At 39.2% G+C, this 17,240-nt stretch overlaps 1 protein-coding gene across 2 annotated transcripts in view; it reads right to left on the bottom strand.

Annotated features, from left to right (window-relative positions):
• Positions 1–17,240, bottom strand: part of KCNN1 (potassium calcium-activated channel subfamily N member 1) — a 119,924-nt gene that overhangs the window by 46,490 nt on the left and 56,194 nt on the right. For both annotated transcript variants that reach the window (XM_072110225.1, XM_072110216.1), the window contains exons 3-4: positions 15,927–16,022; positions 6,109–6,527 (exon numbers count right to left, since the gene is read on the bottom strand). In XM_072110225.1, the coding sequence (XP_071966326.1) occupies positions 6,109–6,527; positions 15,927–16,022 (515 nt within the window). The remainder of the gene's footprint in view (positions 1–6,108; positions 6,528–15,926; positions 16,023–17,240) is intronic.

Genomic DNA, 17,240 nt, shown 5'->3' with positions numbered 1-17,240 from the left:
TCTATCCTTGCGAATCAGACAGAATGCTCATCCTTGTCGCCGTGGAAGCAATGGCCAATAAGCATGATACCATACAATATAAAGTGGTGTGTGGAAGCCGTTCAATAGCACACAGCCAAAAAAAAAACCGGTTGTGAGCTGGGGAGCTAAATTGTAAACAGGCAAGTGTATGTGGTGTTGGTGCCTCAAGTAATGCAAGGTCTTGAATGATAAATTTGGATATCATGCTCCTTAAATGCTTCCATATTGCTAGTATTAGCAGCTTCCAAGTAGAAGCAACATGGGCAAATTCAACCGGCATGCTCAAGGGGTATGCTCATTTAACATACATATACATACATGGTTCCACTTAAACCTTGTGTTTCACAAAGTGTCTTGCTACATGGGGATTACCCAAAAGGGCTATTATGCAAGGTTACTTTTAGTTTGGTGCTTTGTAACATCTGAAGTACTCTTTAGTATCAAGTGCGTGTGGTCCTACACGCATACCCTTTCACTCATGCATGGAAGAATGTAAAATCAGTGCAATCCAAATACTAGCGTCATTTATGCTCATTATTTTTTATAATAAAAAATACTTTATAAACCATGCATGAAAATGTATGCTGCAATGTAAATAATGCTTTTACTCATTTTTGATTAGTTTCTAAATCTTATTCATCCCAATTCATGTCTTATTGTCTTTGGAAATATGCTTTTATAGACATTGGAAGTCAATAGGGAAATTGCTAACAATTGATTGACAATGTTGGTTGCTATAGTAGTTTTGCCATATTAATAATATTGCTTGCAATTTCAGACAGTGAGTGTACAATTCTATTAAAGAAGACTTAGCTGAAGAAAATATAATATTACCATTTTGCCATTTGAATAATCCTAATGCATAACTCTCCCGATATGTTACCTTCCACTATGGCCATGTTAAAATTTGGGTTTATGGTTAAAGGAAACCTGCCCCAGGAGACCCTTTTTTGGCTCTCTCCTAGTCCCCACAGAGTATAGTACATACACTGCCAAACAGATTTTGAATTAAAAATAGCTATTACAGATAGCTTACAATTCCAAGTGAACTGTGACTAGGCACTCGACCCCTGCGCTTGGCTCTAGAAGAGCGGTTTCCCCACCCTCGGGAAACCACTCCTCCATGTGTTCTTTTCAAATAAAAAAACTCCCATCCTCAGGCTGAGCCCCCTGTAATTTCCCCCTTGCGGACATCGTCCACAGATGTTCCGCCCTATGTCTCCAAGTCTTGCTGACCACATCAGGCATTTTTGCATGTGCGGTTAGCATCCTTCTAAATGTGTGAATGGACGTACAGAGATGAAGTAGAGCTGGCCGCCCATTCTCCGCATTCATCTGCTCATGTACGCTTTTGGTTGCTAGGCATTGAGGCTGGTACACAACTCGCTGCGGAGTTTACCTCCCGGCACTTCAGTGTCCAGCAAACAGAAGCATACAGTGTCAGGTGCGCAGATGAATGCAGAGAACGGGCGCTCCTCTTGATCTGCACATGTCCGGGCACACATTCAGATGGATGCTGACTGCCCAGGCACGAGAATGCCTGATGCAGTCAGCAAGACTTGTAAGCATCAGGCCGACCATCTATGGATGCCATCTGCAGAGCTCAGCCGTGAGATAGGAGGTTTTTTAAATTTGAAAATGGAGGAGAGTTTTCCCTACGGTGGAGGTAACTGCTCCTCTATAGCCATGTTCAGGGGTCGAGTGTCTATTCACAGCTCACATGGAATTGTAAGGTGAAATATAACATATCTTTTTTTCTGTGAAAGCTATTTCTAATACAAAAACTGTTTGGCAATGTATGTAGATTGCTCTGTGGGGATTGGAGGGAGGGGGGGAATGGGACCCCTGGTGACAGTTTCTCTGTTTTGGGTAGGATAATAACTATGTATAATGTATACTCTTTGGTCAGATGAAAGGATCAGCAGAAGTAGATTAGAAAAAGTTGGTGGTTAAAAGGGTGAAGCCCCAAGATTTTGAGGCAAAACATTATTGAGTTTGGTCTATAATGAGCCTTTAGACACTTTTAGACTTCAAACCTATGTGGTTTATGTAGTATATTAGGGACATGAGCTGGTTTGATAAATGATATGTAAGGATAATGCAATCTATAATAAAGTTGTCTCGGTAAGGGAAATATTTCCTTCATAGTAGTTAAGTCTTAGTACAGTAGGTGTGTACAGAAAGAATACAATATAATTCAGAGTATTTATGAGCATTTACTAACATGAACTATATGGGTATTGTGAGTTACTTACAGATATGTTACATTTCTGTAGTATGTTCATTTATACTTCTTAAATGACATGTGATTAGTTTAGAACATGACTAATGGTAACAAAATTTTCCCTTTCAGACATGGATGAAAATATCTGAAATCTATTACATTTCCCAGGAAGAGAAATTTAAGTAAATACCTCAGCCAACATCATTTATTTAGATCTTCCACTAGCTGTAATATAACTGAACTCTGTATTAAACCAAAGAGGACAGATTCATAAAGGGTAGGGTAACGGATGAGTGGATGTGAACATGCTATCTCCACTGTTCATCACTGAAAATGAACACCATGTATAAGCTACACATTAACTGCTAGTAACATGTGGTCTGATTGTCATATACATCATAACACAAACTATATACACTAACAGCAAACATTGTTGTAATGTTTACATTTTGTATTTAGTAGATCAATGGTTAGAAAGATTGTTCATTGTTCTTTGTTCATGTGTCAATTACTTGAAATATTATAAACAAAAATGGTAACCTAAAGAAACTGGTAGAATGGTAGGTTGAGACTTGAATGTTACATAAAGCTTCAAGGAAAATGTTCTATTAACAGCAGAAAATTGTATGCATATTTTTGTGCAAAATTGGGCATTTTGAAGGTGAAGAACACTACTCCTTAACAAAATCTTATCCCAAATATGAGGCATCATGGTTTAAGACTTAACTTAAACCTTAAGGAGCATCAAAACATTTTACAGGAGAATGTGATGTGAAGAGACAATAGGTGATCCAACAAGACAATGACCCAAAGCTCACAAGCAAATCAATTTAGGGCTGAGTTCATTCCCATACTGTCCTCTATTATATATTGTGTTCTCATAGTTCCAAACAATAAACAATTTTCATAGAGGAAAAGAAATACCTGCTCCAGCCAAGACCAGTCATTAGCCTGGCCAAAAATAAAAATCTCTGTATTAAAACGTCATTACCATTAACACTTGGAAATCAATTATTTAAAACCTGTATAGAAGATATGGGTTATAGGTTTAATGGAAATTTTATTATGATTAATAAAATGTTATGTATGTTTTGTAAATGTTTATACTGTTTGTGTATATATTTGGGGAAATAATCAATAAAGATGAAAAAAAAAACCTTTTGGCGGTTGGCACAGAATACAGTTTTTAAATCTAGTAAAACTTCTAATAATAAGCCCTTACTAATACTCAAAAACATAATTCCTCTTATTTTCTAAGACTAATGTCTTTTAAAAATAAAAGCAACCTATTTCTGCTCTTCGATGACGATCAGCCCGCATTTCACTGTGGTTGACTGGTTAACACTTGAGATCGGTGCCAGCAATGATCTGGCAGTGTTGTCTGCTGTGGGTATCAGCTCTATAATACAGAAGTTCCCCCCCATGTATGGAGAGGGCTTACCCGTGAATTTATATAAACATGAGATCTTCTCATTAACAATAAGTATCAGGAAAAGGAAAATTGGGAAGTCAATGTCAATCAATGTCAGGTCCAAAACAAAGTAGAAGACAGCAGTGGACTATTAAAGTCGTTGGCCAGGGCCAACAAAAACTCTCACTGAAGTTGAAATTAAAATAATACTCAGAGATAATAATTAAAAGTGTCTTGCTACTCTTATCCTACATACACTCACCGGCCACTTTATTAGGTACACCATGCTAATAACGGGTTGGACCCCCTTTTGCCTTCAGAACTGCCTCAATTCTTCGTGGCATAGATTCAACAAGGTGCTGGAAGCATTCCTCAGAGATTTTGGTCCATATTGACATGATGGCATCACACAGTTGCCGCAGATTTGTCGGCTGCACATCCATGATGCAAATCTCCCGTTCCACCACATCCCAAAGATGCTCTATTGGATTGAGATCTGGTGACTGTGGAGGCCATTTGAGTACAGTTAACTCATTGTCATGTTCAAGAAACCAGCCTGAGATGATTCCAGCTTTATGACATGGCGCATAATCCTGCTGAAAGTAGCCATCAGATGTTGGGTACATTGTGGTCATAAAGGGATGGACATGGTCAGCAACAATACTCAGGTAGGCTGTGGCGTTGCAACGATGCTCAATTGGTACCAAGGGGCCCAAAGAGTGCCAAGAAAATATTCCCCACACCATGACACCACCACCACCAGCCTGAACCGTTGATACAAGGCAGGATGGATCCATGCTTTCATGTTGTTGACGCCAAATTCTGACCCTACCATCCGAATGTCGCAGCAGAAATCGAGACTCATCAGACCAGGCAACGTTTTTCCAATCTTCTACTGTCCAATTTCAATGAGCTTGTGCAAATTTTAGCCTCAGTTTCCTGTTCTTAGCTGAAAGGAATGGCAGGCGGTGTGGTCTTCTGCTGCTGTAGCCCATCTGCCTCAAAGTTCGACGTACTGTGCATTCAGAGATGCTCTTCTGCCTACCTTGGTTGTAACGGGTGGCGATTTGAGTCACTGTTGCCTTTCTATCAGCTGGAACCAGTCTGCCCATTCTCCTCTGACCTCTGGCATCAACAAGGCATTTCCGCCCACAGAACTGCCGCTCACTGGATGTTTTTTCTTTTTCAAACTATTCCCTGTAAACCCTAGAGATGGTTGTGCGTGAAAATCCCAGTAGATCAGTAGTTTCTGAAATACTCAGACCAGCCCTTCTGGCACCAACAACCATGCCACGTTCAAAGGCACTCAAATCACCTTTCTTCCCCATACTGATGCTCGGTTTGAACTGCAGGAGATTGTCTTGACCATGTCTACATGCCTAAATGCACTGAGTTGCCACCATGTGATTGGCTGATTAGAAATTAAGTGTTAACGAGCAGTTGGACAGGTGTACCTAATAAAGTGGCCGGTCAGTGTATATTATATGCACACAGTAAATAACTTCCTCCTTTCTGTATGTATGGTCCATGCACAGTACTACTGCTCTTATCCTGCATAAATAGGCACAGAACAAAACTACTACTACTATTAACCTAAAGTTTGGGCATAGCATAGTACTACAATCCATCCAATATATATGTAGTATATATTATTACTATTACTCTTATCCTGCAAATATACAGTAGGCACCGAACAGAACTACTACTATAAACTTCTATATTGTCAACAGAATATTACTACAGTTCTCATCCTATATGTATAGTCGATGCACAAAACTAATACTTATCTTATCCTACATATATAGGCACTGAACAGAACCTATACTACAATTAACCTGCATAGTGCTATAGTTCTCATCATGTATAATCTTAACTTGCATATATAGAAACTAATTTGTCTTAAATTTTAGATACAGTAAATAACAATCAGACCACATGTTATCATAAATCTCTCATATAGAATTCCACATAATTCTTAATATTTCACTTATCTTTTCCTTCAATTGTAAATAGTGTTAATCTGGTTAAAACAGAAGAGATAGATTTCCCAGGAAGTTCTAGTTATGATGACTGGGCATCAATATATCATCTCAATTTAAGTATGAAGACATTGGAAAATGTATAAGCAGAATACTAAGCACCAACTCAAAAAGATATATTGCATGAATATACAAGCTACATGATTTGCTTTTGTAAGTCTAATAGATTAATATTTTGCCAATTTTAACTACACACAAATCAAAAGCAAATGTGAGAAGCAGGATGGACAATGATCATAGCATCATACATACAAGGATCAGCAGGTGAGTTCACTTTATTTAAGGGATCTTCTTGTTAACCTGAAGATTAGACTTCAAATAGAGAGGACAATAGAAAGGGTAAAAGCATGCCAAACCCATGCTGGTCTATGATGGATTGTTAGCTACAAATTTATAACTAAAAAAGAACTTACCTCTCACATACTCGCACTGTCCATGCTGCAATGATCCAGGATGAGATACTGAAAACCAGAAGTACAGTGCCTGGACAGATGGTCATAAGAGTCTTCATTACAAAACGAGTATTGAAGTTGATCTTGTTGAGGGCACCAATGCTTCTTGAAGAGGCATCCGTGAAAAGCTTGCTATGAAGGAGCATGACTCGTCCAATTAAGTATAGCCGTAAGAACATAGGGATAGATAAAATTATGTCTATGTCTGCATTGGCTACAGAAGTTGTATAGTAGAAGGCCAGACGGGCTGTCCATGTAAAAGAGTACTGTCCAGGGATGGGATGAATGGCACAAATAGTTAACTCTAAGGTAATGAAAAATATCCGTTCGTAGGTCATGGCTATTCTCCAATCATCTGCTCCATTGTCCACCATAAAAAGCTATAAAAAAAAGAACAACTGAGGTCAGAGGGAGTTGGGATAAACTGGAAATATACACTGCTCAAATAAAAAAAGGGAACACTGAAACAACGAAATATAACTCCAACTAGATCATAGTTCTGTTAAATTAAACTGTTCACTTAGGAAGCAACACTGACTGACAATCAATTTCAGGCAATAATCAAGACACAATCAATAAAGGAGTGGTTCTACAGGTGGGGACAGCAGACCTCTTCTCAGTATCAATGCTTTCTGGCTTATGTTTTGGTCAATTTTGAATGTTTGTGGTGCTTTCACACTTAGGGTTGCATGAGATGGACTCTACAACCCACAGATGTGGCTCAGGTAGTGCAGCTCATCCAGGATGGCACATCAATGCAAGCTGTGGCAAGAAGGTTTGCTGTATATGCTTGGTAGTGTCCAGGGGCCGGAGGCGCTACCAGGAGACAGGCCAGAACATCAGGAGATGTGCAGGGGGCCATAGGAGGGCAACAACCCAGTTGGGTTTATGTGTCTCATAGGTGAAAGATTAATTACCCAGCAAATATGGGTCAGGAATAGAATAAAACATCCAAAAATATTAAGGCATTTTGAAGAAAAAGCGGATGTTCATGAATAGATACAAATAGCAATCTTTATTAATTAATTTTACAAATACAAAGATAAAATTAAAAACAATTAAAAAGCACCCTAGGTGCCATATTAGTACCCATGTCCCCAGTGCACAATAATAAGCAAATGGTAACCGGTAAACAGGTTGCAAAGTACATCAAAGAAGCACCATCCATGCAACAAAATGCAGGAGAGGTAATCAGACAAGTGTACAATATATAAGGTGCTAACAATGGCCACCGTTTACCTGGATAAGAGATGTCAATGTTTGGCACTGGGGGCAGGTGAAAGATTAATTGCAGTTATTATTGTTGATATACCGTATAAAATCGATGACGGACGCTCACATCCGTCCCAGTCATATGCGTAATACCACTACCTTTTCTAATTGTACTGCTAGCAGGGAATGGAATATAAAATCATTTATTAACTGCAATAGCAAATATGTAGTATATTTAGCTAAATGTATGGTGTGCAATCTCCACTATGTGGGCAGTACGATTCGTCCTTTGAAAAAAAGGATCGCAGAACACATGACAGACGGCTCTAGATTACGGTTGCCAGACAAAAACATATCTAGTTTATCTAAACATTTTCTGGAAAAACATGATGGGGACCTAACAAACCTCATGGTTACTTGCATAGAAAGAGTTACCGCCCCAAGTAGAGGCGGGGATCGTACTCACAAACTCCGTAACTGAGAGATGCTGTGGATTCTCCAGTTAGACACGCGCATGCCTAGTGGTCTTAACAGCAAAACGGATACAATGTATCTTTATTAATACATTTGGAGTAATCGCTATTCATTTGTACTATATTCTATAACACTCAATAATTATTGCAACATAGTTTCTAAAAGTTAACAGCTTGTTTCTATGTTTACATAGCAATATGTCTAGCTGTTCCTTTATGCGCATGTGCTAATTAGTATAGCTCGATTCACCTGTTATATGCTTTTTTAAATGTAGGTCCTTGCTAATGTCTCTCAGACCATGAGTAAGAACTAATGTTAATGTTCGAAACGCGTAGGTCTTAGGGACTATGCACTATGACTACCTCGTGTATTTTTATGGATTTTGAATAAAGAAGAATGATGTTTTAGAAAGCCTGGAGTGCCGATCTCTACCTTTTCCTATTTTCTGATTGCATCAGGGCGTTCCGACAAGTCCATTTGGGATCTGTGCAGCCCATGAGCCCTCTTCATACTCCCCCATGCGCAATAAAACGTACAGGTACGTCTTAGGGACTTTAACCGTGGGTGTCTGTACGATCCTACCATATACTGCCACACTACTGTATGGTAATATATGGGGATTTTACTCCTCATACATTACAATGTGCTGATAGCACATTGTAATGCATGGGTTAACCTGAAGTAGCCTCGAGTATTCGGAAGACCCGAGGCTACTATGGCGACGGATCGTCGCTCCCCCATGATGTCACGGGGAACGACGATCCACAGAAAGATGGGGCGCCCATGCGATTGGTGCTGGCACCAAACACGGGTGTTACCGGGAAGCCTTTGCCCGAGAGCCCTCTCCATGCATCCGCACCCGGCATGTGACGTAATACTACGTCACATGTCGGTAAGGGGTTAAATGTGGGATGCCTATGAAAACTACGTGTGCGTTATGCAGGGTCACTGACAGTGATGGATACTGAACTGAATTTGATTTCCTCTATATGCCAATCACATAATAAAGATCTAATGTTTGTTATGAGTGATCAGTATATAGAGGAATGATAGAAAAAACACACAGTGTTTTCCATTCGTTTCCATAGCAACAACACAAATGTCAAAGTAATTGCTTTTTCATTCAGAGACACAACACTACGTGAGTGCTGCATTTTACACTCTTAACGATAGACAACCGATCATTTCAGCTTTTTGACATCTCCTTAATTTGGTACACTGTTAAAGGGGTTTGGCCAACAAATAAAATGCATCTCTTTTTCACAGGATATGGATTGGTTTGAGATGGGGGGGGGGGGGGGTGATCATTATGGTCCTGTGTATCCTGACACACTCACACTTCAATTAGTTCTTTGGCCTTCTGGAGATCATCCAGAAACTATACTATGTACTCTTATCAGTCCAACAAAATTAAATCGACTGTGGCATTGTTTTTCCCACCCCTCTCACTCTGCAGTGAACAGTATACATGAAAGCAGTTATAAGGTCTGAGCAGACGGATAAGGTGAGGAGGCTAAAGCCTTGAATGACTTAACTCCTTAAAGAGTTACCTTGAAAAGTCAGCTGTAATGAGATAAATCAAGTGAAATACCATCCAGGTCTAAAATTAAGTTTCAAGCTACTTTTTTTCTGTCTGCACCAAAGCAGGCTAGACAGGCCTGCTCATGTGACATGTAAAGTACATGCAGATCGCCTGTCACCACACTGATCGTGACCTGGCAGACAAGGATTTGTTTAAAGTTTAGGTGACACATTTTATTTTTATAAAATATCTTATACTGTATGTGGCCTTTTTCATTATATTTAATATATCATATATATATTAAAAAAAAGTGTGCATTGCATGTTAATTCAACGTATAAACATATTCCTTGCCCAGCCAACATGATATCTGATATTTGCCAACAATTCATAGTTTCTGATATAGTCCCAGTTTCCCTGGAAATGCACCTAGTTACCAACGAAAGTCACAATGCGACTTATTCTCTAGACGACACAGATTTATCACCCTCTATTCTTATCATCTGGGCTTTATAATTTGAAGTGTAGGTGTAGTGTTAGGAGGCAAAGGCAGACTTTGCCATGCATATATTCATAGGCTTACTGTAAAAATAGGACCCATGTACAGTAATAAAAAATGAATACTTTTATTATTTTTTATAAAGATGGAGGAGCTTGTGCTGAAATTATTTTCATTTCATAGTGTGAATTTTGTCCGCTAAAAGTATCAGACATATAGGAATACTGTATATAACTTATAACATTTATCATGTATTTGGTTTTCTTATTTTTCTAGCTGAACAATGACTGTCCGCTAGTCAAATAAGTTGTAATAGAGAAATAGAACAAATTTGAACAGCATTGTAAAGCCAGGGTTTCTTTAGTAGGAGCAAAGTTTCAGATACCTTGAATACTAAAAAATTGTAAGCCATTAATGTGGATTAGCAGTACCTACTGCATTTACTGTATACCTTACATTAATTGCTGTGAAGAGTTTACTAGTATATGACATTAAGAGTTTTATTCTGTTGCTTGTAAATGGTGCAGACTGGAAAAGAAGACATCTGTAGATGTTTCTTCTGGAACTCATTGCAGGCTTCTTTTTCCATTGTGCAGACAGATCAAGTAAAGAAACCTAAACGCTCAGTGTGAAGCAACATTACCTCATACCACTATTCTCCTAGGTCTTTAGAAACCCAAAGTTAGGACGCATTCACACAACCATATGGGGGATGTCCCCCATAGAACGCAATGGCCGCACTGAGCGATATGGGAAAAAGATAGGGCATGTCCTACCTTTCCCCGTGTTACAGCCATACCATATGCATTGCAATGAAGAGGAGAGGGGTCACTCCTCCTCCTCTCCATCGCGGCTACAGCCGGGCGTGCAAACGTCAGTGTAAATGTAGCCTTAATCTGTATTCTTAATAGTCTAGCCATAAATCAGTTTAAATGAGTGTTTCTAACCAGTTATAGGCTATGTGCACAGGAAAGTGTTTTCACTAGTCCTCAACCAAGCGACCCATGTTCCATTGTTAGCAATCGTGTGTCTGCTGCATGTGAGTTCCACTCACGGACTGAAAGCAAAAGAAAATACTTCATAAGCAGCAAACTTCCGCAAGAGTAGAACTTACTCTATAATTTGTTGCCCATGCAGTTTACTTACAATGTGGGTGTGGAAACCATGGCAGTGTATGTGAGCACATAGAAAAGCATTTATGTTGTCCGTTGAATCAACAGATAGCACATGGACAGATTTCTATGCTTGTGTGCATGCATCTTGATAAGGTTACAAACTGAGCCAGTACATTTTTATTTGACTAATTTCTCTACACAAAGGATGAAGCAGACTGGAGTATGTAGTAGTGAGAAAACAAAAAGCAAACTGAGCTACATTTTAATAAAATATGCTGGGGGCATTATTTTTATCCCATAATACAGTGGTTCTCAACCTTTCTAATGCAGTGACCCCGCAATACAGTTCCTCATGCTGTGGTGATCCCAAACCATGTAACTCGCAGTAAAAAAAAACAGTAAAATTGCACCTCCGATGGCTTTAGGCAACCCCCGGTTTTGGTAATTTGACCCCCTCTGGGGTCCCGACCCACAGGTTGAGAACCACTGCCATAATAGATGCAAAATGTGTAAATAACCATTTATTTGGCTCTACTTTGGTTAAAGGAAATCTACCATCAAAATCCATCATGATAAACCAGGAACACTTAGGCTACATTCACACTACTGTATGGAGGACGTATATACGGCCGAAGTATATATAGCCGATATACGTCCTCCATAGGCAGCAATGGGCGCACGGCGGCACCGTACCGCTCCGTACCCGGGAAAAAGATAGGACCTGTCCTATCTTTTCCCGTAATACGGCGCTGTGCGCCATGTATCTCTATGGAGAGGGGCGGGGGTGAGCTGCGCTCACCTCCTCCTCCTCTCCCCGTGCACTGCCGTTGCCCGCTACGGTACGGTATGGGCGGGCAACGGCAGTGTGAATGTAGCCTTACTCTTAGATTCAGACACTGAGACTGTGGTAATCCTCTTATATTTGTTATCCATGTTATCCATTAATTTTGATGCCATATTTTCTTTAGGGTGCAGACACACATTCAGTTTTTCAGATGCAGTTTTTTAAGCCAAAATCAGGTGTGGATCATAAGGGTGAGGACTTGTCATTAGGAAATGCTACTCCTCCTCTATTTTCACTCCACTCTTGATTTGGGCATCAAAAACTGCATCTGAAAAACTGAATGTGTGGCTGCACCCTCAACAATTCCAAGTTCTTGTTAAACAAATATATCACAATATGAAGACTTGTGTTCAAAACTCCTGACTATGCAAAAAATAGGTAGCATATGTGGATGTATGTATGATTTAATTTTAAGTAATAGTATAGTGCAGTAATAGTTTAGTTGATACACTATGATTATTAACTGCCACAATGTCTCTTCAACAGGGAAAAAAAGCAATGGACCAGTAAAGATGGAGGGCCGGTAGCATTTTAATTCTTCATCATAGTGCATGTCCACAACATTTTTTTGCTAAGGGGAGCAAAATTTTAAATATCAACTAATTAAATGTTATATTTTAATGACCTTCCTGAATATGAATTATGCTTATTCCTGGAATATCCCTTTAAATCAATGATTATACTGATAAAAAGATCTAATCAAGAGGAATTTAATAAAAATTATTTAATAATTTAATGTCTTGGGTTGCTGTTTCCTGTCTGGATGAAAGAATGACAGGTGGGGAAGCGACCTGTAGAGCTTAGATGAGGTATCAAGTAACAAGGTCACATAGGGCTATGGATATCTTTCTTGTGTCTCCTATTTGAATGTGTCACCTTTCAGTGTGTAAGATTCATGTCACCTTACTTATCTCCCGTCACTAAATCCTCCTGTAAGAGTCAGCATTTAACCTGACCTACATGAAATATCTCTGTTGTTGTACTTCTCACTATCACTGCTGTTGAGTGACAGGTTAGTTAATACATTTCAGTGTTTACTTCCTACTTGTCTGATGAAAACTTTTTTATATTATACTGCACATATAGGGAATTCTTCTCACTAAATTCCCTAAACTAGACTTTGAGAAGAGTCTCTTATTGGCTGCTTTTGGCATCACATGAAGTAACTTTTGTTTGCAAAGACTTCACCTTTCAATAGATATTTCCGCAACAATCATATATCAAGTGGCCATGTGGATTGCTTAGCAGTCAATTGTTCACATATGTTATGACAAGTATTGTTACATCTGTGCTAGTATCTTCCTCGGTTTGTGGTGGGGACTGAGAAAGTGCTGATTTTCTATGTGTCTCACTTTCTGGCTGCTATTTGAATTCACCACACCATCTCTCTGCAGCCTTGCTGTGGATCAGCAATGTTTAACTCTGGTTAAAGTTTATCTTGGCCTGCTTTATACCCTGTGAGTGAGACTTCTGTATTCCTAGCTAATTCTCATCTCAGCTTCTTTTATTGAACCATCCTCTTGTACCTGCAACTCTTTACCTCTGCTATCTCAGTTGTGACCCGGATTGTTTACCACCCCTCATTGTGTATTTGTTTGTCTTGATTCATGTCTGCACTGTGCAGTAAGGAGGGACTGTTTTCGTGGTTGTCCCATATCATCTAGGACAGTGGTGGCGAACCTATGGCACGGGTGCCACTGACAGGTGGCACTCTGAGCCCTCTCAGTGGGCACTCAGGCTATTGCCCCAGCACAAAATTCCCCAGACAGGAGTTGAGGAACCCTCCTGCATAACTCAGCGTTATTTTAAAGTGAAGCATCTGGGTCTACCAGAGACTGCAAGAAGAGAAGGTGTGGACAGGGTCAGATAATCATTGGAGCCATTGAAGTTCCTGTTTTGGGCCCAAAATTCTTCCTTTTCAGGGGGTTGTCAAGGGAAGCTCCAATGGAAATCTGAATTTTCCCTCTTTCTGTGAATGATATTGGTGTCCTCAGGACCGTGGTGGTAACCAAAAGCTGTGGTATAGCACAGAGCAAGAAGATTGCAAGTTACTGCTAGAATTGCTGTGTTGCAATAAATAGGTGGGTCTGGGTTGCAGTTTGGGCACTCGGTCTCTAGAAGGTTCACCATCACTGATCTAGGATATTCTGAGGCAAGCAGACAGGGCTGCTGGGGACTGAAGTTTTAGGGTTCACTGGCCTATCTGTTGTCCCTGAGTCCCGTGTCCCTGTTACAATCATTTCATTGTTTATTTTTCTATTTTCATTCTATATTGGTTTTGAAAAAACAATTTGCTGTCTATATTCTTGTTAATAATAATCCGCAGCACTGTAAATTTGAGGTGGCACAAACAATCTGATTAACTGGACCCCAATCATTCAAAGTTTTAAGGGGCATCCACTTTTGATGTTATTTAGGTAGACGAATAAAAAATATTTATTGGAATTCAACCTTTGAACTTTAACTGTAATAAATTGTAATTATGCAAAAAACTATGTGGAAAAAATCAGTTTTCAACAAAAATGTACTGAATAATATCTGTTTAGTGAGTCTGTGAATTTGTTCTTAGAAACGGTATTGCCTCCATCAGATCCTCCTTCATAGCTGAATCGATGATGTCTGACCTAATTATTTTAACGCTAGAGAACAGCCTCTCTTTACTGACATGGGTTTCTCTAACAATTTCCAGACATAAAGGAACAGCCTTATGAGCAGTCTATTTTGATGAACAGTTAAACTTTCGGCTTTTCTCTCAGAGAAAAAACAAACTAAAACATAATGCTGTATACAAATAAAACATACACTGCACAATATTGCCTTAACCCAGTTTTCCTGATCACACTAGCAGTTCTAAGATAAGTGCAGACATTCCTTCCCTCCTTATCTGTAGGGGAGGAGCTTCACTATTTAGCATGAGCAAAAAGTGCACCTTCATTAATCTCAACTGAAAGCCTACATCTGTAGATAAGCAACATAATTTATAGAACATTCCATAATTTACCCAAATGATGATGAAAAAAATATTAATCACATACTGCAGTGAACTAATTGTTATTGCTAAAGTAGATGGCTGTTCGCAGAGTGCTGTATCAAAACAAATTAACGGAAAGTTTAGTGGATGCAAAGAGTGTAAATGTACCAATACCTGGTTTAATAACCACAATATCACTGTGGTTGATTGGCAATCGTCTGACCTTAACCCTATAGAGAATATAAGGGGTTTTGTCAATAGGAAAATGAGGGACAACAGACCCAATAATGTAGATGAGCTGAAGGCTGCTATCAAAGCAGCCTGGGCTTCCATAAAACCTCAGCAGTGGCATCAGCTGATTTCCTCCATGCCACACTGCATTAATGTAGTCATTCATGCAAAAGGATCCTCAACAAAGTATTGAGTGCATATACTGTACTTTTCATTTTGCCAACATCTCTGCATTCAAAAATATTATATAATTGGTATAATTTTCTTAAGTTATGGCCCAGATTTATCAAAAATAGTCCCCCAGATTCATGAACTGTGGCGTACATTCCTAATGAAACTGGTGCCCCCCATTTCTCTGGCAGAAGTGGGCGCGCAACGCAATTCTGTTGGACACTGCATGATTACTGTGTCGCATGGTCCAACTGTGGACAGAAACGAACCTTTATGTCACATCGGGCATAGTACAGCCACGAAACAAATGTGTCGCGTGCCACAAAAGTTTCACTTTTTGAATAGAATAACTGAAAAATTTTTTTTTGCTGATATTCTAATTTATTTAGAAGCACTTCTAGGTTAGGTGCTGTTCACAATTATATAGGAAGCTCGCCACTATAAGAAAACATGCTGCACTATACCATATCAAAAAGTTTACATAATTTATTATATTTGGGAACTAGCCTTAGTATGTAAGTACTCAATTTCCATTTATGCGCAAATAGCCCTGTAAATGGTTGTCGTTTGACTGCATGCTTCACCTCCAAGCAAGGTAAAAAAAAAAGATTAAAGGGGGACCATGGAAAATTCACCACGGGTAGACCTGTCATTGGGTTGACTTGTGAAGCTGAATGCTCATCTAATATACAAACCTGTGAATGAGGGTCAAAAAATCTTTAAAATACAGAAATAAAGTACCTGAATCTCTCTTGCATGGTACATGACGATGAGTCCAAGTAGGATAGCAGTTGAGAGGCTGATAAGGCATTTCAGTGCAAATGAGTATGAGGATTCCTAAAAAAGTGGGATATAAAAAATTAATTTTGTTAATGTTGAGCAAATAAAAAACTGGTAAATGCCACAACATTTCAACAAATCTTTGATGTCCATCCTCCTCAAAGGCTACTTCTGCAGTTTGTTTTTTGACCATCTCACAAATTATTTATTTTGATAAGTCTGATTGGTTCACTCGCATACATATCTTCAAGGCAATAACTTTTGTTGTTTATCAAAATACTGGATCGCATTCTATAAATCTATGCATCCTGAGGATCAATTGAACAGTAATTGGTACAACACAAAGATACCCTTTAAGGGGGTTGTCTGGACTTAAAAAACTATATACTATGCCTGGGGGGTGCCTGGGGGCTATAAAATAAATTAACAAACTATCCCTTCTCTGGCACTTCCATTTTCCTGTGGCATCGCCCAACACAGCTGTGCCCCAGTTTGTTTACGAAAGCAGGCACTCCCGTTGTCCACTGAAGCACAACTGATACCGCATTAGATAATACATTTATGCAATTGGAAGAAGTAGGACGGGAGCATGGCAGTAACGGGACAATTGGAGTGGCGGAGGTAAGGATACGTTTTTCATTGTTTTTACAGTGCCCCCAGGCCTAGTATATGGTTTTTTTGTTGAAGCCTGGACAACCCTTTGGCAACTTGACCAGTTTGTCATCCAAATCTCTTGGTCACTTTTGTGGCTTTTGTGCACTTTTGTGGGGGAAGGGGGGTAGGATACTAGGTAATTTACCAATATGCATCTAATAATTAATTAATTATTATTAATAGTTCTGCTCTGCTTTCTTCATATGTAAAATGAATCCTCCTGTCTTTTACCTCATCAGTAAGACATACATGACCATAAAATGGCTGCAGATGAAGGGTCATGTGATCTCTAACTGTCCATGAACAATCACCCTGCCAGGAATTTATACCCATGGATACTATCATAAGGCCCTGGCAGGGCAATTGCTCATGGATAATTAGAGATCATATGACCCTCCTTCTGCAGCTATTTTATGGACGGGAATGTCAGGTTGATGAGGTAAAAGACGGAAGGCTTCACTTGCAATTCAGAAAGCAGAGCAGACTAACCGCCACACTTAAATTTACATTAAATTTACAAGGTAAAACAGTAAAACACTTTAATCTATAAATCCTACTATATTCTACTAGAATAAAATAAAACTTTTCATGCATGTTTTAACAAAATATTTTTTAGTCAAA

This window comes from Engystomops pustulosus, chromosome 1 (assembly GCF_040894005.1).
Source record: "Engystomops pustulosus chromosome 1, aEngPut4.maternal, whole genome shotgun sequence".
Taxonomy (NCBI): Eukaryota; Metazoa; Chordata; class Amphibia; order Anura; family Leptodactylidae; genus Engystomops; species Engystomops pustulosus.
This window is presented reverse-complemented; position numbering and strand designations above follow the sequence as displayed.